The sequence below is a fragment of the Pan paniscus genome, chromosome X (assembly GCF_029289425.2).
Source record: "Pan paniscus chromosome X, NHGRI_mPanPan1-v2.0_pri, whole genome shotgun sequence".
NCBI classification, from domain to species: domain Eukaryota; kingdom Metazoa; phylum Chordata; class Mammalia; order Primates; family Hominidae; genus Pan; species Pan paniscus.
The window spans coordinates 71876961-71898941 of record NC_073272.2 but is presented as its reverse complement, the minus strand read 5'-3'; the positions used below and the strand labels follow the sequence as shown (position 1 = coordinate 71898941).

The 21981-nt window shown below is 43.7% G+C and overlaps 2 protein-coding genes across 3 annotated transcripts in view; one reads left to right on the top strand and one right to left on the bottom strand.

Annotated features, from left to right (window-relative positions):
• The window catches only part of ERCC6L (ERCC excision repair 6 like, spindle assembly checkpoint helicase), a 35820-nt gene extending 15016 nt beyond the window's left edge, over positions 1–20804 (top strand). For both annotated transcript variants that reach the window (XM_003805256.5, XM_055106305.2), the window contains exon 2: positions 16762–20804. In XM_003805256.5, coding sequence (XP_003805304.2) covers positions 16762–20446 — 3685 coding nt within the window. In that variant the 3' untranslated portion in view covers positions 20447–20804. The remainder of the gene's footprint in view (positions 1–16761) is intronic.
• Positions 1–21981, bottom strand: part of PIN4 (peptidylprolyl cis/trans isomerase, NIMA-interacting 4) — an 82431-nt gene that overhangs the window by 38496 nt on the left and 21954 nt on the right. The gene's annotated exons all lie outside the window — the stretch shown is intronic.

Genomic DNA, 21981 nt, shown 5'->3' with positions numbered 1-21981 from the left:
CTTTTGGAGAGGTTAATTGGGCCTTCTTTTTGGACACCTGGTACCTGCATTCAGACAAAAAATGTAAAAGCCTGGTGGTGTGTTGAATACAATGTTCTAGAGAGGGGCTGCAAAGAAGTAAATCATCCATGTACTGAAGCAAGATGCTAGGTTGTAGATGTAGCTGGGAGAGGTCTAATTGAAGTGCCTGACCGAAATAGTGAGGGCTGTCCCTAAACCCCTGGGGGAGGACAATCCAGGTAAGTTGTTGGGAGTAGCCTATGTCAGGGTCGGTCTAAGTGAAAGCAAAAAGGTTTTGAGAGGAGGGATGTAGAGGAATAGTAAAAAAAGCATCTTTGAGGTCCAATACTGAGAAATGGCTAGTGTTGGGAGGAATTTGCAATAGGAGGGTGTAGGGGTTTGGGAACAATAGGATAAACAGGAACAACAGTGGAGCTGATTTATCACAAATCCTGAACGAGTCTATAGGAGCCATCTGGTTTTTTGATTGGGAGAATAGGAGTATTATGGGGAGAATGGGTGGGGATTAAAATATTGGCAGCCAAAAGTCAGTAGATGATGGGCTTGAGTCCCTGTAATCCATTAGGGTTGAGGTGATATTGTGGGACCACTGTGTAGCGCTTAGGATCCTTTAGTGAGATTTGAATTAGAGAATGGTGGGTAGCTATTATGGGGGAGTCAGTGTTCCATACTATAGGATTTACCTGGCTGAGGAATTTGGGTGTTTTTTGTTTGTTTGTTTGTTTTGAGACAGAGTTTTGCTCTTGTTGCCCAGGCTGGAGTACAATGGCGTGATCTTGGCTTGCTGTAACCTCCACCTCCCGGATTCAAGCGATTCTCTTGCCTCAGCCTCCGAGTAGCTGGGATTATAGGCATGCACCACCACGCCCAGTTAATTTTGCATTTTTAGTAGAGACAGGGTTTCTCCATGTTGGTCAGGCTGGTCTCAAGCTCCCAAACTCAGGTGATCCGCCTGCCTCGGCCTCCCAAAGTGCTGGGATTACAGGCGTGAGCCAGGAATTTGGGTTTTAAGTCTATTTGATGTGGAGTGTCTGAGGAGGGGTTTTTTTCTTGACATAATAATAAGTAAGGGTGGCTTTGATGTAGGGCCGATGAATGAATGATTCCCCCTAGTTTGTGTAGGATGTCCCTTCCTAGTAAAGGAGTGGGACAATGAGGAATGACCAAGAAAGAGTGAGTGAGGGTGACTCCCTGAAATGAGCAGTATAGAGGCAGTGTTTTGTATGGAAGTTCTTGTATGTCCTTCATGCCAACAACAGAAAATTATGAACATTCTAGTGGGCCTTGATATTCAGTTAATACTGATAGGCTCGCCCCGGTATCCAGGAGAAAGGAAATAATCTTACTGGATACCATCCCAATTACCCTGGGTTCCATGGACTCACTGGATGTGGGGGTGAAGGATTCCAGGCACCCTCAGTCTTCCGTTGTCAGTACCAGCAGTGAAGATATTTCCTCCTGTGATGGTCGGGGGGCCTCACAGGGCCACACTTGAACAGGGAGGGTGTATCCATTGGGCACAGTCCATTTTCCAGTGTCCCCAAAGACCACAAGTTGGGCACGGTTTGGTAGGGGGCCAGGGGCTAGGACAAGCCTTTGCCCAGTGTCCAGGGTTGCCACATTGGAACCCTGATGTGGCACTTCAGGGTGACACTTCCAGAGAGGTGACGGAGTTTCCCTTGGGGTTGTCTGGAGGCTTTTGTGTAACTGACCTTTGGACAGCAGAGGTGAGCATCTGGTATTTTAACCAGAGATGTTTGTCTTTTTGAATTTTTTGTTCCTTGTCTCTGTTGTTAAAGACACGGAAGGCCTTCCAGCACTTTGGGAGGCCAAGGCGGGTGGATCACCTGAGGTCAGGAGTTTGAGACCAGCCTGACCAACATGGCGAAACCCCGTCTCTACTAAAAATACAAAATTAGCTGGGTGGGGTGGCGCATGCCTGTAATCCCAGCTACTCGGGAGGCTGAGGCAGGAGAATCGCTTGAACCTGGGAGGCAGAAGTTGCAGTGAGCCAAGATCACGCCATTGCACTCCAGCCTGGGCAACAAGAGCAAAACTGTCTCCAAAGGCCGCATTTAGGAGGTCCCGCTGAGATGTTTGGGGACCTTCCTCTAATTTTTTTTTTTTTTTTTTTTTGAGACAGAGTTTCACTCTTTTTGCCCAGGCTGGAGTGCAATGGCATGATCTCAGCTCACCGCAACCTCCGCCTCCCAGGTTCAAGTGATTCTCCTGCTTCAGCCTCCCAAGTAGCTGGGATTACAGGCGCCTGCCACCATGCCCGGCTAATTTTTTTTTGTATTTTTAGTAGAGACGGGATTTTACCATGTTGGCCAGGGTGGTCTCGATCTCTTGACCTCGTGATCCGCCTGCCTCGGCCTCCAAAAGTGCTGGGATTACAGGCGTGAGCCACTGCGCCCGGCTGACCTTCCTCTAATTTTTGTAATATTTTCTGGATATCTGGGGCAGATTGGGAAATAAATTGGAAGTGGAGAAAAGTTTGCCCTTCTCTAGATTCTGGATCCAGATTGGTATATTTTAGCATGGCTTCAGTGAGGTGTGATAAGAAAAGGGCAGGATTCAGGCCGGGCGCAGTGGCTCATGCCTGTAATCCCAGCACTTTGGGAGGCCGAGGCGGGCGGATCACAAGGTCAGGAGTTCGAGATCAGCCTGACCAACATGATGAAACCCTGTCTCTACTAAAAATACAAAAATTAGCCGGGCGTGGTGACACGCGCCTGTAATCCCAGCTACTCAGGAGGCTGAGGCAGGAGAATCGCTTGAACCTGGGAGGCAGAGGTTGCAGTGAGCCAAGATCGCGCTACTGCATTCCAACCTGGGCAACAGAGTGAGACTCCATCTAAAAAAAAAAAAAAAAAAAAAAGGCTGGATTCTCCTGGGGCTCCTTTGTAATTTCTCTGAGTTTTTCATAATTAACTGCCTTATGGGCATTTTTGTTCATGCCCGTGAGGAGACAGGTAATCATGTGGTTCTGTCGCCTGATGCCATTGTTTCCCTGTTGGTAAGTCCAGTCTGTGTCTCTATGGGGGACTGCATCATTGGCCACTGGATTTTATATAGGGGCTTGGTTATGGAGTTCATCTGCGTGGGCTTCAGCTGAACACCAGATGCTCTCCTTTTCATCAGGAGTGAGGGTGGAGGTTAAAATTATATAAATATCATGCCAAGTTAAATTAAAGGATTGGGTTACGTGCAGGAATTCCCTGCGATAGTGATAGGGATTTTCAGAGAAGGATCCTAGCTGCCGTTTGATTTGTGACAAATCAGACTTGGAGAAAGGGATGTGAATACGAGCAATGCCTTCAACCCCAGCCACTTCCTGGAGAGGGAGAATGGCTGGGGTGGTTTGACTGGTGGCTTTTGAACGGGTAACAGGTGGAGAAGGAGGAGGAGTGGGGTTTGGGGCTGGAGGCTTGAGGGCAGGAGGGCCCCCTGGGGTGGAGGGTTTGGAGGGATGAGGAGCAGAACCAGGGGGATGGGAATACGAAGGGGGTTCATCTGCAGGGTCAAAAGGAGTTTCAGAGGAAGGGGTTTCGAGGGAAGGGGTTTTGGAGGAAGGGTTTTCGCGGGAAGGGATCTCAGAGGAAAGGTTTTTGGAGGAGGGAGAGACCCAGACAGCATTTTCATTGAGAAGAAGGACTTCATGAGGGGTGCAAGCTTGACATAGGGAGGGTTGGGATCTAAGGTAGAAGAAAGCCTGAATGTACAGAACCTCTTGCCATTTGCCATTCCTGGTTATAAAGTTGTCGAGGTCCCTAAGAATTTGCAAGTAAAAGGTGACATTTTCCAACCATCGGCTGTCATTATCTAATGTGTATTGCAGCCAGACCATGTTGCAATAAAAGACTAAATGCTTTGGCTTTATGCTTCCCGGTAAGCCAAGTTTGGTGAGGTTGTGAAGGAGGCAGCCCAGTGGGGAGGATGTAGGAATGTGGGATTGTTTGGCACCCATGTGGACTGGTGAGAAGAAGCCGAGGGTGTCTGTTTTTGTTCTAGGCATCCCCAGATGAAAGACAGAGACCCGGCGTCCTCTTTCTAAAGAGGACGGTCAAGCTGAGATGAAAACTGGGCATCCCCAAGATTTCTTCTAGCTTTTTAGTCCTGCTGGTCCTCTGAGGACCGGGATGGCAGACCTGACTTTTCCTGGTACCATGAGAAAGCCAGAGGAGGGCAGATCTTAGCAGTTGGCTGGATTTAGTGTCCAATGTTGGATGTTCCAGTTGGAATTGGCAAAGGGCCCCTTAAACCAGAGCCACATGAGGAAGAGAGAAAGAGAGAAGGGAGGAGGAGGGGAGAGGGCAAAATACCCACTGTGGGAAGTTGGAGGTGGATTCCCAAGATCTGAAGGTTTAAAGACTTGTTGGGGAGTAGCCCCGGCCAGAGCCTTGCAGTCCCCTTCAGGTTAGTTGTCCTCATGCAAATCGCTCCAAAAATGAAGTGAGAGAAAAGACGGGGCAGGTGACCAGAGACCCTCAGGATCCAGGAATTAACTTATGATGAGCTGCCGTTGCCCACTCCTTCCTGGGTTGCAAGAGAGCCTCTGCCCCCAGCACCTGTTCCAGATTTCGGCACCAAATATAAGAGTTAAAGAAAGAGAAAAGAAACACAAATGCTTGACAGTTAGAGGCAGGTTTACTTTAGATAAAACCTGAGAGGAGTTTCTGGCCAATTTTGGTCAGGAGTGCTTTCTCTTACAGACTAACAGTATATATTGGTTTTAGGGTGAGGGGGCTTATCACAAGCTTAGAATGTTTCTGTGTGAGGGAGAAGTTTTATGGCGGGGTTGGAATCTCTCTGGGAGGAGGGGAGGTTATCTTGGGGCAGACATCTTTCCGGCCAGAGGGGTGTTATCTCAAGGCTGGCATCCTCCTGGCCAGAGGGGGGTTATCTTGGGGCTAGCATGTCTCTGGTCAGGGAGGAGTTTGGAATGTTTCTGGTTGGAGATGTTAATTGTGGTTTATGGTCATGCTGACCTTAGCCATTAGGCTGATGCCCTTTAGATTTAGGTGGTTTTTTATTAAGGTGAACTTTAGAATGTGGGGCTTGTCCAAGATGCCGATGCTCCCGCTGAATGAGGGGCCTGTCCAAGATGCCAATGCTCCCGCTCTGTCAACACTTATCTTTCATCTTTTTGATAATAGAAAGTCTAACAGGAATGAGGTGATATTTCAATGTGGTTTTAATTTGCATTTCTTTGATGATTATTACATTTTTTATCTTTAGTCCTGACCTCTTGAACTCCATACTCCTATATGTGATTGCTTGGTTGACATCTCTGCTTGATAATAGACATATCAGATTTAACATGCCTAAAAACTAAAGGACAAAAAACACATTTCTTACCTCAATAGGTGCAGAAAAAAACATTTGACAAAATCTAGCACCTTTTCGTGATACAAACACTCAACAAACTAGGAATAAAAGGTAACTTCCTTAACCTGATCAAGGGTATCTACAAAAATCCCATAGCTAACATTGTACTTAATGGTGAAAGACTAAAGGCTTTTCCCGCTCATATCAGGAACAAGGCAAGGATGTTTGTCTGCTCTTGCGACTTCTCTTCACATTATAATTCAACATTATAGTGGAGGTTCTTTTTTTTGAGACGGAGTCTCACTGTGTCGCCAGGCTGGAGTGCAGTGGCACAACCTTGACTCGCTGCAATCTCTGCCTCCCGGGTTCAAGTGATTCTCCTGCCTCAGCCTCCTGAGTAGCTGGGATGACAGGTGTGCACCACCACGCCCGCTAATTTTTTTGTATTTTTAGTAGAGGCGGGGCTTCTTCATGTTGGTCAGGCTGGTTTCGAACTCCTGACCTCAGGTGATCTGCCCGCCTTGGCCTCCCAAAGTGCTGGGATTACAGGCATGAGCTATCACGCCTAGTCTATTTATTTATATTTTTTGAGGCAGAGTCTGTTGTCCAGGCTGGAGTGCAGTGGCGCAATCTCGGCTTACTGCAACCTCCATCTCCCAGGTTCAAGCGATTCTCCTGCCTCTGCCTCCTGAGTAGCTGGGATTTCAGGTGCAGGCCACCACGCCCGGCTAATTTTTGTATTTTTAGTAGAGATGGGGTTTCACCATGTTGGCCAGGCTGGTCTCAAACTCCTGACCTCAGGTGATCCTCCCGCCTTGGCCTCACAAAGTACTGGGATTACAGGCACGAGCCACCGCACCTGGCCTTATTTATTTATTTTTGGGACAGGGTCTCATTCTGTTTCCCAGGCTGGAGTGCAATGGCGCGATCTCTGCTCTCTGCAACCTCCACCTCCTGGGTTCAAGCGATTCTCCTGCCTCAGTCTCCCAAGTAGCTGGGATTACAGGTGCCCACCACCACACCCAGCTAATTTTTGTATTTTTAGTAGGGACGGGGTTTCACTGCGTTGGCCAGGCAGGTCTCGAACTCCTGACCTCAGGTGATCCGCCCACCTCAGCCTCCTAAAGTGCTGGGATCACAGGCGTGGGCCACTGTGCCCAGCCAAAACAATTCCATTTACAACAGCAACAAAAATAAATGCTTAGGAGTAAATTTATACGAGGAGGTGCAACACTTAGATACTGAAAACTATAAAACATTGTTGAAAGAAATTTAAGAAGGCCTAAATAAAAGAAAGATATCCTGTGTTTATGGATTGAAAGATGTAATATCTTTAAAATGGCAATACTTCCCAAAGTGTTCTACAGATTCTAATGCCACATCTAAGAAAATCTCAGCTGGCTTTTTTGTAGAAATTGATGAGCTACCAGCCCGGCCAACATGGTGAAACCCCGTCTCTAGTAAAAATACAGAAATTAGCCAGGTGAGGGTGGTGCACGCCTATAATCCCAGCTGCTCGGGAGGTTGAGGCAGGACAGTCGCTTGAACCTGGGAGGCAGAGGTTGCAGTGAACCAAGACCGTGCCACTGCACTCCAGCCTGGGTGACAGAGCGAGACTCTTGTTTCCAAAAAAAAAAAAAAGAGAAAGAAATTGACAAACTATTATAAAAGCCATATAGAAATACAGGGGACCCAGAATAGCCAAAACAATCTTGAAAAAGAGTAGTTTAGCCGACCGTGGTGCCTCACATCTGTAATCCCAGCTACTCAGGTGACTGAGACAGGAGGATCACTTAAGGCCAGTTTGAGACCAGCCTGGGCAACATGGCGATACCCCATCTCTATTATTAATTTTTTTTTTTTTTTTTTTTTTTTTGAGACAGAGTCTCGCTCTGTCGCCCAGGCTGGAGTGCAGTGGTGCGATCTTGACTCACTGCAAGCTCCGCCTCCCAGGTTCCCGCCATTCTCCTGCCTCAGCCTCCTGAGTAGCTGGGACTACAGGCGCCCACCACCATGCCCAGCTAATTTTTTGTATTTTTAGTAGAGACAGGGTTTCACCGTGTTAGTCAGGATGGTCTCGATCTCCTGACCTCCTGATCCGCCTGCCTTGGCCTTCCAAAGTGCTGGGATTACAGGCATGAGCCACCGCACCCGGCCCCCATCTCTATTATTTAAAGAAAATTTTTAAAGGAACAAAGTTAGAGGACTCATAGTTCCCAAATTCAAAACTTACAACAAAGCTACAGTAGTCAAGACAGTGTGGTACTTGCATAAGTATAGATATAGATCAATGGAATAGAAGCAAGAGTTCTACACTGTTCTTTCCTGGAACAGCATGGAGTGCCCATATTTCAGGCACTTGCTTATGTGTAGGGAATAATGGTTGCTGTTATATTTTGTTCTTTTTGTGTTTTTTTTATTTTTTTTTCTGCTCAGTAAGCTTTCATGTCCACCTTCTGGTAATGGTCTTATCCCCTGGCCACTAGGGTGGGCAAGTAACATTCTTTAAAACTTTTATTGTGAAATATAAGATATGTATATTTCACAATATATGCATAAATAAAATGTAAAAAACATGAATATTCAATTTAATGGTGGCCTGGGCCTCTTAGGATAGGAGCCTACACAAGTTTTGGTTTGGGGCTTGACACTGTCGGCTCCATACTCTATTTCACCTACAAGAGCAATCACTGAAAAAAGCGTAAGGCTTTCCGTAATATTTATTATCTGGTTATTGGCTTTGGATTCCTCAGACAAGAACTATTTGGACCAAACTATATGGCTCAAAAGAGACCCAAGGTTCTTCTTGCTCTTTTAGGTCCTTTATACCCTGTCATAAAGAGAATACAAGCAGGCAGGAAGAGCAAAGCTGATTTCAAAGTGAGTAAAAGCAGGCAGGGTTGTTGAACTCCTCCTTTGTAATCAGACCTGAACATTTTAGTGCTGCTTTTGGTTGAACTGGGCAAATACCCTTCTGCCAGAATAAACAGGAAGGAAGCATCCTCCTACATGCTAACAACATGCCCTCAGAAAGCAGCTGAACCTGCTGGCTAATCACTCCGGAAAAAAACAGCATAACAGTAATTATGCCAAAACCAAAATTATCCTTTTTTCTGGCATAGCAGATGTGCTTTGGCATCTAGAGGGTATCCTACCAGCCAATGTTCCTCAGCAGAAAGAAGTTTTATTATTTTTGGGGAGCATTTGGTGGCTAACATCCTGACTGACCCTTTGGAATAAAGTCTAACTAAAAATGAAAAATTCTCCAGGGACAGTTAATTTCTTTTACAATGGGTATAGACCTTTAGTACCTCCAGCTCCTTAATCTTCTAGCCCAAGGTTATCTGGTTAACCTTGCCAAACACAAAAGGACAAATACTTTGGGGTTTTTACAATGGGTATAGACCTTTAGTACCTCCAGCTCCTTAATCTTCTAGCCCAAGGTTATCTGGTTAACCTGCCAAACACAAAAGGACAAATACTATATGATTCCACCTATATGAAATATCTAGAATAGGCACATACACAGAGACAAACAGTAGATTAGATGTCACTGAGGGGTGGGAGAAATGGGGAGTTATAGCTTAATGGGTACAGAGTTTCTGTTTGGTATCATGAGAAAGATAGTGGTGATGATTACACGTTGTGAATGTAATCAATGCCATTGTACCCTTAAAATGGTTAAAATGGCAATTTTATGTTATATGTATTTTACCACATTTTTTAAAAAAACCTAGACATTCTGTCACAGTTATGGAAACTAGAAGTCTGAAATCAAGGTGTCAGCAGGGTTGGTTTCTTTTTGGAGACTGAGAAATAATCTGTTCCAAGCCTCTCTCCTAGTTTATGGTGGTACTGGCAATCCTAGGAGCTTTTTGGCTTGTAGATGCGTCACTCCATTCTCTGCCTCCATCTTCATGTGGCATTCTCCTCTCTATGTCTCGGTGTCTCAGTTTACCTCTTATAAGTAAACTAGTCATATGAGGTTAGGGCCTACCCTAATCCAGTATGATCTCATCTTAAATCAATAACATCTGCAATGTCCTGGTCACATTCACGGGCTCCAGGTTGACATGAAATTTTGGAGGACTCTATTTAACCTAGTACAGGGCACTCCCATGGATAAAATCTTCTGGGAAATGTACATAGAATCAGAAGGACATTGACAACAAAAAGATCCCCAGAAATGCCAACATTTTATAGGGGATATGTGGATGGAGAGGAATTCAAGATGCAGACTGAGCATCTTGAATGGTTAGTGAGGTAGAAGAAATCTAGGAGAAGGGTTGTATGCCCCTGAACCCAAGGGGGAGGGAAAACTTCAGGAGGGATGTAGTTATCAGTGGTTTTAAGCACAGCAGAAAGGTCCAGAAAGATAAAGACTAAGAACTGTCCATGGAGTTTGGCAGTATGGAGGTTGGTGTCCTTGGTGAGAACAGTTACATTAGAGTGCTAGGTAAGAAGCCAAATCGCAGCGTGTTATGAATCTTGCTTTTTGTATGCCTTCAAATTGAGAGGCAGCAGTCTATTGGCAAAGCAGTCTTTTTAGTCTCTTTCACCTACCACCTAGATTCTGTTATTAACATTTTACTATACTTGCTTTATCACATACCTATTCTTGCATCTATTCCATCAATCCATCTTCTTTTTTTAGGATACATTTCAAAGTAAATTGCAGACATCAGGATACTTCCCCCTAAACACTTCAGCATATAAACTATTAAGTGGATTTCAATATTTGTGTAGTTTTTTTCTTTTAAAGTAAAATTTTCATACAAAGAAATGCACAAATCTTAAGTGTACATTTGGTGAATTTTGACAAGTGCATACACGTGTGTAACCCAAACCCCTATCAGGATATAGAATACTATTATCACCCCAGAAAGTGCCCTCACGCCCTTTCCCAGGCATTTTCCACCTCCAGAGGCAACCACTGTCTTGATGTTTTCCACCATATGTTAGTTTTGCCTATTTTGGAACTTGATATAAGTGAAATCGCACTGTTTCTACTCTTTTATGCCTGGCTTTTCCTCAGCATGTTTTTGAGATTCATACATGTATAAATTCATACATGTAGTAGTTTGTTCTTTTCTATTATTGAGTCCTTTGTATGAATATATCACAGATTGGTGGGTTTTTTTGTTTGTTTGTTTTGAGTCAGAGTCTTGCTTTTTCATCCAGGCTGGAGTGCAGTGGCTTGATCTTGGCTCACTGCAACCTCCATCTCCTAAGTTCAAGCGATTTTCCTGCCTCAGCCTCCTGAGTAGCTAGGATTACAGGAACCCATCACCACACCTGGCTAATTTTTGTATTTTTAGTAGAGATGGTGTTCCACCATGATGGCGGGGCTAATCTCGAACTCCTGACCTCAAGTGATCTGCTCACCTCGGCCTCCCAAAGTGCTAGGATTACAGGTGTGAGCCACCGTGCCTGGCCTAAACTTTTGTTTTTTTTTTTTTTTTGAGATGGAGTCTCACTCTGTCATCCAGGCTGGAGTGCTGTGGCATGATCTCGGCTCACTGCAACTTCCGCCTCCCGGGTTCACATGATTCTCCTGCCTTTGCCTCCAGAGTAGATGGGATTACAGGTGCCTGCCACCATGCCTGGCTAATTTTTGTATTTTTAGTAGAGATGGGTTTCGTCATGTTGGCCAGGCTGGTCTCAAACTCCTGACTTCAGGTGATCCAACCGCCTCGGCCTCCCAAAGTGCTGGGGTTGTTTCCAGTTTTTGGCTATTAAGAGTAAAGCAACATTGTTTGTTTTTTTGACTCTTAAATGCCTGTCTTATAAATGGCGCTAAGCAGGGAAAAGCTAATTATTAAATATTGTTTGACTGAAATGTGAACCACATTTTTCCCTAATTTATCTCAGAAATCACTATTTAATAATATTGTTTGTGTTTATATGTGATTTTAAAATGATCCCCACCTTAATTAAAATGACCATCCCTGAAAGTGAAGCCAAAAGGAAGGAATCCTCCTAGCCTACTCTGCCATGACTTGGGCTTTAAATGGACCTGTTTTCAATACTGGCATTCAGGTCACCTGCAATTTTTATGTTATCCAAATGTTTTATGTTTTATTGATTTTGATGGAGAATCAAAAGACATCTGTTGTGTCTAATGCATCTACATGCATCTTGACAAGGGGACTGGACATAGAGACATGTCAGGGAGCAGATACTCCAGGAGCTGGATCAGTATAGGGAAACTGTTAACGGACAGGTCTTTGTTCTCAGAGCTCCCAAGATAGTGGTGGGCCGCTCCCAAGATGGCAGCAAGCCTTTTGTTCTCTGACCTGGGGTTCTTGGCCTCACGGATTCCAAGGAATGGAACCTTGGGCCACATGGTGAGTGTTATAGCTCTATTAGAAGCCATGGGTCATGGAAGAGAACCGTGGAACCCAGCAACTAGTGTTCAGCTGGATTAGGACGAACCCGGGCACTTAGCCATGCAGGAACAATGGCGAGCCTTTAGCCCGATTGGGAGCGGCAATGGGCGCCTTGCTATATCAGAAACGCAGCGGACACCCTGCCATATCTGGAGGGGTGGAAGTCAGCGATGGGTCTGCAATGGTGGCAAACAGCAGTGGTGGACGGTGAGCGAAAGCTCAGCTCGAGCCGTAACAAACACAGACCACAAGAGTGTGCAGTTCCAAGATTTAATAGAGTGAAAACAGAGCTCCCATACAATGGGAGGGGACCCAGACGAGGTTGCCCCTCCCGGCTCGAATGCCTGGATTTATATCCCGATCATTTTCCCTCCCCCTGTGCTCTCGGGCGATATATGATTTGACTATTTCTTTACCTCCTGCTTTTAGCCTAATTTGTATTTCAGTGAGCCCTCTTTACTACCTGATTGGTTGGGTGTGAGCTGAGTTATAAGCCCTGTGTTTAAAGGTAGGTGTAGTCACCTTCCCCAGCTAGGCTTAGGAATTCTTAGTCAGCCTAGGAAATCCAGCAAGTCCTGTCTCTCAAAACTGGGTTCTTGTTGAGAGGACAGCAATAACCCCACTCACATGCGCCGAGATTAGCAGGTCTAGGCTCCTCCACCCCTATATGGGCCTAGTGGCTGGTGGCCAGATTACAAAACAAAGAGCATTTCTGATTGTTTTGCATGTGAAGAAAACAAAGTTTTATTGAGTTAGGGTCTTTGCATTCAGTTCTCTGTCTCTTCACATTCTTTTTTTTTTTGAGACAGGGTCTGGCTCTGTAGCCCAGGCTGGAGTGCAGTGGCGACACGATCATAGCTCAATGCAACCCCTGCCTCCCAGGCTCAAGCCATCCCTCCCACCTTAGCCTCCCAGTAGCTGGGTCTAGGCGCATGCCACCAAACCCGGCTAATTTTTTTTCTATTTTTTGTAGAGACCAGGGCTTCACTATGTTGCCCAGGCTAGTCTCAAACTCCTGGGCTCAAGCAATCTGCCCGCCTTGGCCTCCCAAAGTACTGGGATTAGTGGCTCAAGCCACCGCTCCCAGCTGTCTCTTCACATTCTAAAATAACTTTGTAGGGAATGTTCTAAAGGGCCCTCCATAGCAAGGAAAATCAAGTGTGTGTCTTCTGCAACTTAAGCTTGTGTGCCTTTTCAGCTGCTCATTTGTAAACACTGTGTGTTTAACTTAGCTTAGCTCTTTGGGGCATAGGTCTAATAGTATGGCTTATGGGTTTCTCCAGATAGAAAAACTTTTCAGCATCTGAACTGGCAGACCCTCTGTGGAGAAGAAAGGTTTCTCAAGGTATCAGCCAGTTCCAAAGGGAGGTGGATTAGATGTTGAGAGGTTAATTGGCTATGGTCAAGGAAAATGTTTGCATCTGAGGAAATAGCTTTGGGGCAGAGATGATTTTATTATTATTATTATTTTTTTTTTTGAGATGGGGTCTCGCTGTGGTGCACAGTTGGAGTGCAGTGGTGCGATCTTGGCTCACTGCAACCCCCGCCTTTCACGTGATTCTCATGCCTCAGCCTCCCGAGTAGCTGGGATTACAGGCACCCACCACCATGCCCAGCTAATTTTTTTGTATTTTTAGTAGAGACGGGGTTTCACCATGTTGGCCAGGCTGGTCCTGAACTCCTGACTTCAGGTGATTCAACCGCCTCAGCCTCCCAAAGTGCTGGGATTACAGGCATGAGCCACCATGCCCAGCCACAGAGATGATTTTATATGGCCACTTGGGCAGGGCTTCTTATAGAGAAGACCTTTAGGTGGGGTTATGACCCAGGGGGTTAGCAACTGGGCAGTTTTGCCAGCGAAAGGGTAGCTTTCCAGGTAACAGGACTTTGTAGCCCAAGTTTAATTGTTGTATCACCTTCCTCCAGGAGTTGTTTGTATATAATATTTCTTTTTTTTTAATTTTTGAAACGGGTCTTGCTCTGTCACCCAGGCTGGAGTGCAGTGGTGCGATCATGGCTCACTGCAGCCTAGACCTCCCATGCTGAAGCGAACTTCTTGCCTCAGCCTCCTGAATAGCTGGGACTGACTACAGGTGTGTGCCACTGATATGGTTTGGCTGTGACCCCACCCATAATCTCATCTTGAATTGTAATCCAGATTGTAATCCTCAATCTCATCTTGAATTGTAATCCAGATTGTAATCCTCACGTGTTTGGGGAGACACCTTGTGGGAGGTGATTAGATGTCCTTTAAAATAATCCTTAAAGAGAAACATGCTCTAGTCATATAATTTCAGGTAAAACCATTTAAACATAAAATTTGTTTTTATTGTCCATTCCTATGGAATTAAAAACTGACATTTCACCCTATACTCTAGCACTATTCTTCTCCTTGTTCTCTTGCTTGAGGGTTATGGTTCTTTGTCCTGAACTGGTTACTCCTCCCTGTCCTCTTGGCTCCCAAGCAGGCCTAGCTTCTCCCTGCCTATGTTCAAGGAAAATAGGGGAGCAATTCTGGAAAAATACTTGAGCCCATGAAGTGTTAGCTAAGTTATCCAGATCATTAGGGATCCTGTGTGCTATAGATGGATAAATCATTACATTAGCAATAAAAAGGACATGTTTTCCCTCCAAGCCCTGAAAAATGGAAGTGATTAGAAGTGGCTAAATCAAACTGCATTGTAAAAAGCATTCTAGTCTTGCAAATAATCAGATATCCAGGGCAGTGCTATTAAAAGCCTTTATTTTTCCTCCTGATTCCATTGTAGGGAAAGAATACCATCCTAGGTCCAACTTAATTGGTGGAATAGACTGAGGGGAAAGGAAGAGCTGAGATGCAGTTGTTAGACAGACCTGCTAACTAGGGTGGACCAGGGACTGGGGAAGGCAGCTTGGCTCACAGCAGCGGTTTAACCCAGCCAGAAAGCAGTGATATCCAAGGAATACTGTAAACTCTCGTTGTGGTTCAGGCAGAGGTTGACAAATGGGGGTTCCAGAGGGTGGGTAGAGCACAGCAATAAGTATTTTAGGCTGGTGCTAAGAAGTCTAGGCACACAGTTGCCATTTAAAAGGCTGGCGTGTGTGATTAGTGGGGACTCTGGCCCAGAGCTAAGGATCAGGGACAGCACTTTAGTCTCTGGGAAAGACACCTGGCTAGAGTTACACAGAACCCCAGGTTTCATAGGGGTTTCAGGATACTGGGTAGGTTACCAGTTCAGGAACTTGGAAATAATCTAATAATTTAAGAATGTTATTTTTTCCTTCAAGCTCTAGAACATAGATCAAGACCGCTTTCCAAAGGAGCTCTGAACCCTTAATAATTCCCATCAATAGTGGGAGTTTTTCACACCTTGCCAACACTTGGTATTTTCCCACTTGTTGGTTATAGCCATCCTAATGGGAAGTGGTATCTCCTTGTGGTTTTGGTTTGCATTTCCCTGACAACTAATGATGTTGAGAGTCTTTTCATGTGCCCATCTGTATATCTTTTTTCCATTTATTTATTTATTTATTTTTTAAGAGACAGAGTCTCGCTATGTTATTCAGGCTAGTCTTAAACTCCTGACCTCAAGCGATCCTCCTGCCTTGGCCTCCCAAAAGTGCTGGGATCACAGTCATGAGCCACCGCACCCGGCCCTGTATATCTTTTCCCCACCTCTGGTCGCTTGTGTGTTCGGCATCATATTTAAGATATTGCCAAATCCAAGTCATGAAGATTTTTACACCTATATTTTTTCCTAAGTTTTGTAGGTTTAGCCCTTAGATTTAGATCTATGATCCATTTTGAGTTAATTTTTGTGTATGGTATGAGTAGGGGTCCAATTTCATTCTTTTGCACATGGATATCCAGTTGAAAAGACTTCTTCCCCAGTGAATTATTTTGGCGCCCTTACTGAAAGTAATTGACCATAAACCACTGAAGAATTTTAAGCAGAGGAGTGACATGATTTCTTTTATGCTTTAAGACAGTATTGCTGGCTGCTATATAGAGTGTGTATTGGAGGGGCAAGAGTTTATGTAGGGAGAGCAGTTTATGTAGGAAGCTGCAGTTATCCAGGCCAGAGATGATGGTGACTTGGGCCACAGTAATGGTAGTAGAGATGGAAAGAAGGTGGTTATAACTTGGGAAATAAAGTTAGTAGGACTTGGGACTGCCTGGCCTGGGGGTGGGGCATAAAAAGAAAGGACAAGGATGACTCCTATTTAGGTTGGGGTCAAGGATTCTCTTCAGATTTGAAGTTTGGGTGGCTAAATAGATGGTAGTGTTATTTAGTACCATACAAATGGAGAAGCACGTTTTTAGAGGGGAAATAATGAGTCTAGTTTGGGATGAATTGAATTTGATTTCAAGTGGAGATGTCCAGAAGGCAGCTGGAATATGGGTCTAGAGTAGAGCTTGAGGGACAGCTCTAGGTTGGAGAGAGTGATTTGAGAGTCATGAGCACATAGGTGGGAGCGGAAGCTCTGGGAAAACTTGAGGAGAGATTAAAAAGAGTGAGAAGAGGTCCTAGGACTGAGTCCTCTGGGAGGAAGAACACAGAAGAAATGGTCAGTGAAGAGGAGGAAAACCAGAAGGAATCTATAGGAATCTCGTGAAAGGAGGGAATTTTAAGAGGGGAGGGGAGTGATCAATACTGTTAAATGGAGGTCCAGTAAAATAAGGCCAGAGAGGTTCCCATGTTTCCATGCCCCTACACATAGAGGTTTGTTTTACAAAAAATATCACTTCATACTTCTTATGGGTGCCAATTTAAAAAAAAATACTGTGGAACCAATAACCTTTGCACATTCATTTTCCACAACTAGTGCCTGAAGGTGTTGCTGGCAGCATCTGGTGGATATTTGTTTGTGTCTCAAGTGACGCCAGCTTTCATTGGCATCTTGTGTGCTAATCTTTCCCATCCTGAATTGAGGATATTAAAAGTCCAGCTGCAGTTTGGATTCTAAAATGAACTCTAAAGCATTCTTAGACTGAATGTTCAATGTTTCCTTTCTCCTCTTCTTCTTTTTTTTTCTATAGATATGTGAAAGAGGCCAAAGAAGCAACTAAGAATGGAGACCTGGAAGAAGCATTTAAACTTTTCAATTTGGCAAAGGACATTTTTCCCAATGAAAAAGTGCTGAGCAGAATCCAAAAAATACAGGAAGCCTTGGAGGAGTTGGCAGAACAGGGAGATGATGAATTTACAGATGTGTGCAACTCTGGCTTGCTACTTTATCGAGAACTGCACAACCAACTCTTTGAGCACCAGAAGGAAGGCATAGCTTTCCTCTATAGCCTGTATAGGGATGGAAGAAAAGGTGGTATATTGGCTGATGATATGGGATTAGGGAAGACTGTTCAAATCATTGCTTTCCTTTCTGGTATGTTTGATGCGTCACTTGTGAATCATGTGCTGCTGATCATGCCAACCAATCTTATTAACACATGGGTAAAAGAATTCATCAAGTGGACTCCAGGAATGAGAGTCAAAACCTTTCATGGTCCTAGCAAGGATGAACGGACCAGAAACCTCAATCGGATTCAGCAAAGGAATGGTGTCATTATCACTACATACCAAATGTTAATCAATAACTGGCAGCAACTTTCAAGCTTTAGGGGCCAAGAGTTTGTGTGGGACTATGTCATCCTCGATGAAGCACATAAAATAAAAACCTCATCTACTAAGTCAGCAATATGTGCTCGTGCTATTCCTGCAAGTAATCGCCTCCTCCTCACAGGAACCCCAATCCAGAATAATTTACAAGAACTATGGTCCCTATTTGATTTTGCTTGTCAAGGGTCCCTGCTGGGAACATTAAAAACTTTTAAGATGGAGTATGAAAATCCTATTACTAGAGCAAGAGAGAAGGATGCTACCCCAGGAGAAAAAGCCTTGGGATTTAAAATATCTGAAAACTTAATGGCAATCATAAAACCCTATTTTCTCAGGAGGACTAAAGAAGACGTACAGAAGAAAAAGTCAAGCAACCCAGAGGACAGACTTAATGAAAAGAATCCAGATGTTGATGCCATTTGTGAAATGCCTTCCCTTTCCAGGAAAAATGATTTAATTATTTGGATACGACTTGTGCCTTTACAAGAAGAAATATACAGGAAATTTGTGTCTTTAGATCATATCAAGGAGTTGCTAATGGAGACGCGCTCACCTTTGGCTGAGCTAGGTGTCTTAAAGAAGCTGTGTGATCATCCTAGGCTGCTGTCTGCACGGGCTTGTTGTTTGCTAAATCTTGGGACATTCTCTGCTCAAGATGGAAATGAGGGGGAAGATTCCCCAGATGTGGACCATATTGATCAAGTAACTGATGACACATTGATGGAAGAATCTGGAAAAATGATATTCCTAATGGACCTACTTAAGAGGCTGCGAGATGAGGGACATCAAACTCTGGTGTTTTCTCAATCGAGGCAAATTCTAAACATCATTGAACGCCTCTTAAAGAATAGGCACTTTAAGACATTGCGAATCGATGGGACAGTTACTCATCTTTTGGAACGAGAAAAAAGAATTAACTTATTCCAGCAAAATAAAGATTACTCTGTTTTTCTGCTTACCACTCAAGTAGGTGGTGTCGGTTTAACATTAACTGCAGCAACTAGAGTGGTCATTTTTGACCCTAGCTGGAATCCTGCAACTGATGCTCAAGCTGTGGATAGAGTTTACCGAATTGGACAAAAAGAGAATGTTGTGGTTTATAGGCTAATCACTTGTGGGACTGTAGAGGAAAAAATATACAGAAGACAGGTTTTCAAGGACTCATTAATAAGACAAACTACTGGTGAAAAAAAGAACCCTTTCCGATATTTTAGTAAACAAGAATTAAGAGAGCTCTTTACAATCGAGGATCTTCAGAACTCTGTAACCCAGCTGCAGCTTCAGTCTTTGCATGCTGCTCAGAGGAAATCTGATATAAAACTAGATGAACATATTGCCTACCTGCAGTCTTTGGGGATAGCTGGAATCTCAGACCATGATTTGATGTACACATGTGATCTGTCTGTTAAAGAAGAGCTTGATGTGGTAGAAGAATCTCACTATATTCAACAAAGGGTTCAGAAAGCTCAATTCCTCGTTGAATTCGAGTCTCAAAATAAAGAGTTCCTGATGGAACAACAAAGAACTAGAAATGAGGGGGCCTGGCTAAGAGAACCTGTATTTCCTTCTTCAACAAAGAAGAAATGCCCTAAATTGAATAAACCACAGCCTCAGCCTTCACCTCTTCTAAGTACTCATCATACTCAGGAAGAAGATATCAGTTCCAAAATGGCAAGTGTAGTCATTGATGATCTGCCCGAAGAGGGTGAGAAACAAGATCTCTCCAGTATAAAGGTGAATGTTACCACCTTGCAAGATGGTAAAGGTACAGGTAGTGCTGACTGTATAGCTACTTTACCAAAGGGGTTTGGAAGTGTAGAAGAACTTTGTACTAACTCTTCATTGGGAATGGAAAAAAGCTTTGCAACTAAAAATGAAGCTGTACAAAAAGAGACATTACAAGAGGGGCCTAAGCAAGAGGCACTGCAAGAGGATCCTCTGGAAAGTTTTAATTATGTACTTAGCAAATCAACCAAAGCTGATATTGGGCCAAATTTAGATCAACTAAAGGATGATGAGATTTTACGTCATTGCAAGCCTTGGCCCATTATTTCCATAACAAATGAAAGTCAAAATGCAGAATCAAATGTATCCATTATTGAAATAGCTGATGACCTTTCAGCATCCCATAGTGCACTGCAGGATGCTCAAGCAAGTGAGGCCAAGTTGGAAGAGGAACCTTCAGCATCTTCACCACAGTATGCATGTGATTTCAATCTTTTCTTGGAAGACTCAGCAGACAACAGACAAAATTTTTCCAGTCAGTCTTTAGAGCATGTTGAGAAAGAAAATAGCTTGTGTGGCTCTGCACCTAATTCCAGAGCAGGGTTTGTGCATAGCAAAACATGTCTCAGTTGGGAGTTTTCTGAGAAAGACGATGAACCAGAAGAAGTAGTAGTTAAAGCAAAAATCAGAAGTAAAGCTAGAAGGATTGTTTCAGATGGCGAAGATGAAGATGATTCTTTTAAAGATACCTCAAGCATAAATCCATTCAACACATCTCTCTTTCAATTCTCATCTGTGAAACAATTTGATGCTTCAACTCCCAAAAATGACATCAGTCCACCAGGAAGGTTCTTTTCATCTCAAATACCCAGTAGTGTAAATAAGTCTATGAACTCTAGAAGATCTCTGGCTTCTAGGAGGTCTCTTATTAATATGGTTTTAGACCACGTGGAGGACATGGAGGAAAGACTTGACGACAGCAGTGAAGCAAAGGGTCCTGAAGATTATCCAGAAGAAGGGGTGGAGGAAAGCAGTGGCGAAGCCTCCAAGTATACAGAAGAGGATCCTTCCGGAGAAACACTGTCTTCAGAAAACAAGTCCAGCTGGTTAATGACGTCTAAGCCTAGTGCTCTAGCTCAAGAGACCTCTCTTGGTGCCCCTGAGCCTTTGTCTGGTGAACAGTTGATTGGTTCTCCCCAGGATAAGGCGGCAGAGGCTACAAGTGACTATGAGACTCTTGTAAAGCGTGGAAAAGAACTAAAAGAGTGTGGAAAAATCCAGGAGGCCCTAAACTGCTTAGTTAAAGCGCTTGACATAAAAAGTGCAGATCCTGAAGTTATGCTCTTGACTTTAAGTTTGTATAAGCAACTTAATAACAATTGAGAATGTAACCTGTTTATTGTATTTTAAAGTGAAACTGAATATGAGGGAATTTTTGTTTCCATAATTGGATTCTTTGGGAACATGAAGCATTCAGGCTTAAGGCAAGAAAGATCTCAAAAAGCAACTTCTGCCCTGCAACGCCCCCCACTCCATAGTCTGGTATTCTGAGCACTAGCTTAATATTTCTTCACTTGAATATTCTTATATTTTAGGCATATTCTATAAATTTAACTGTGTTGTTTCTTGGAAAGTTTTGTAAAATTATTCTGGTCATTCTTAATTTTACTCTGAAAGTGATCATCTTTGTATATAACAGTTCAGATAAGAAAATTAAAGTTACTTTTCTCAAGTGTTTTCCATCCACTTTGTTTCACTGAGATGATACTGGCAGATCTTAAGATATGCTTGTGAACATGCTGTTTCATGCTTTCAGCTTAATACAGGTTGAGCATCCCTAATCCAATCCAAAATGGGGAAAATTTCTGAGTGCTGACATGATGCCACAAGTGAGGAAAGTTCCATACCTGATGATGTCATGTGACATGTCACAGTCAAAATGAAGGTGTATAACACACTGTTTACTCAGCATCCCCAAGAGAAAAGAGATTCTGTTAGACCCCTTCAGCTACTATATATCCTTTCCACACAGGCCCAGATTCTCCCATGCAAGCCTGCCTACAAAGGGTAATAAAATGGTTCAACATCCACAAACTTTGTTTCATGCACAAAATCGTTAAAAGTAATTATAAAATTACCTTCAGACTATGTATATAATGTGTGTATGAAACATAAATGGATTTCATGTTTAGACTTGGATCCCATCTCCAAAATATCTCATGTGTATGGAAATTCTCCACAATCAAGAACACTTCTGGTCCCCAGCATTTTGGATAGAGTACTAAACTGGAACAGCAGAAAGCTGAGCTAGGTACCTGGTGCTAGGATTCTTTATCACTGGTAGCTTGCCCTGGAGTCACTGCTGACCATTTAGCCATTCTTAATGCACCATTAACTGTGTTCTCCCTTTCACCAAACCAGGTATCTCGTCTATTCTGACACATATTATCACAGTCTATCTTTGGATTGTAGACTGAAAAGGAGTTTGGTTCCCTTGCAGAAAGATAAACTGCAGTATAGCACGCTGCACTCTGTCACCAGAGAAGTGGACTATCCTTGATGACGTACTATGTGTTGGGCACTCCACACAGGTTTCTCATTTCAGCCTTACCATAATCTTTTGAGGTGAAGGGAGAATAGCATTTCCATTTTTCATGTGAGGAAACAGGCTCAGTGATCAGTGAGGCCGTGACTTCCCTGTGGTGACATGGTTGGGGTGAAACCGATTTTTAACCTTGTGTAAATGAATACACTATAATACACTGAGCTGTTTTTACTCAAAACACTTCTGACACCAAATGTGGGGGTTTTCCACATCAAGCAGTTCTCCAGTTCTCCAATTCAAAATTGAACTGGTGTCCTACGATTCTGTTTCGACACTACCCAGGGTTAGCATCAGACTCCACAAGTTTAAGGGC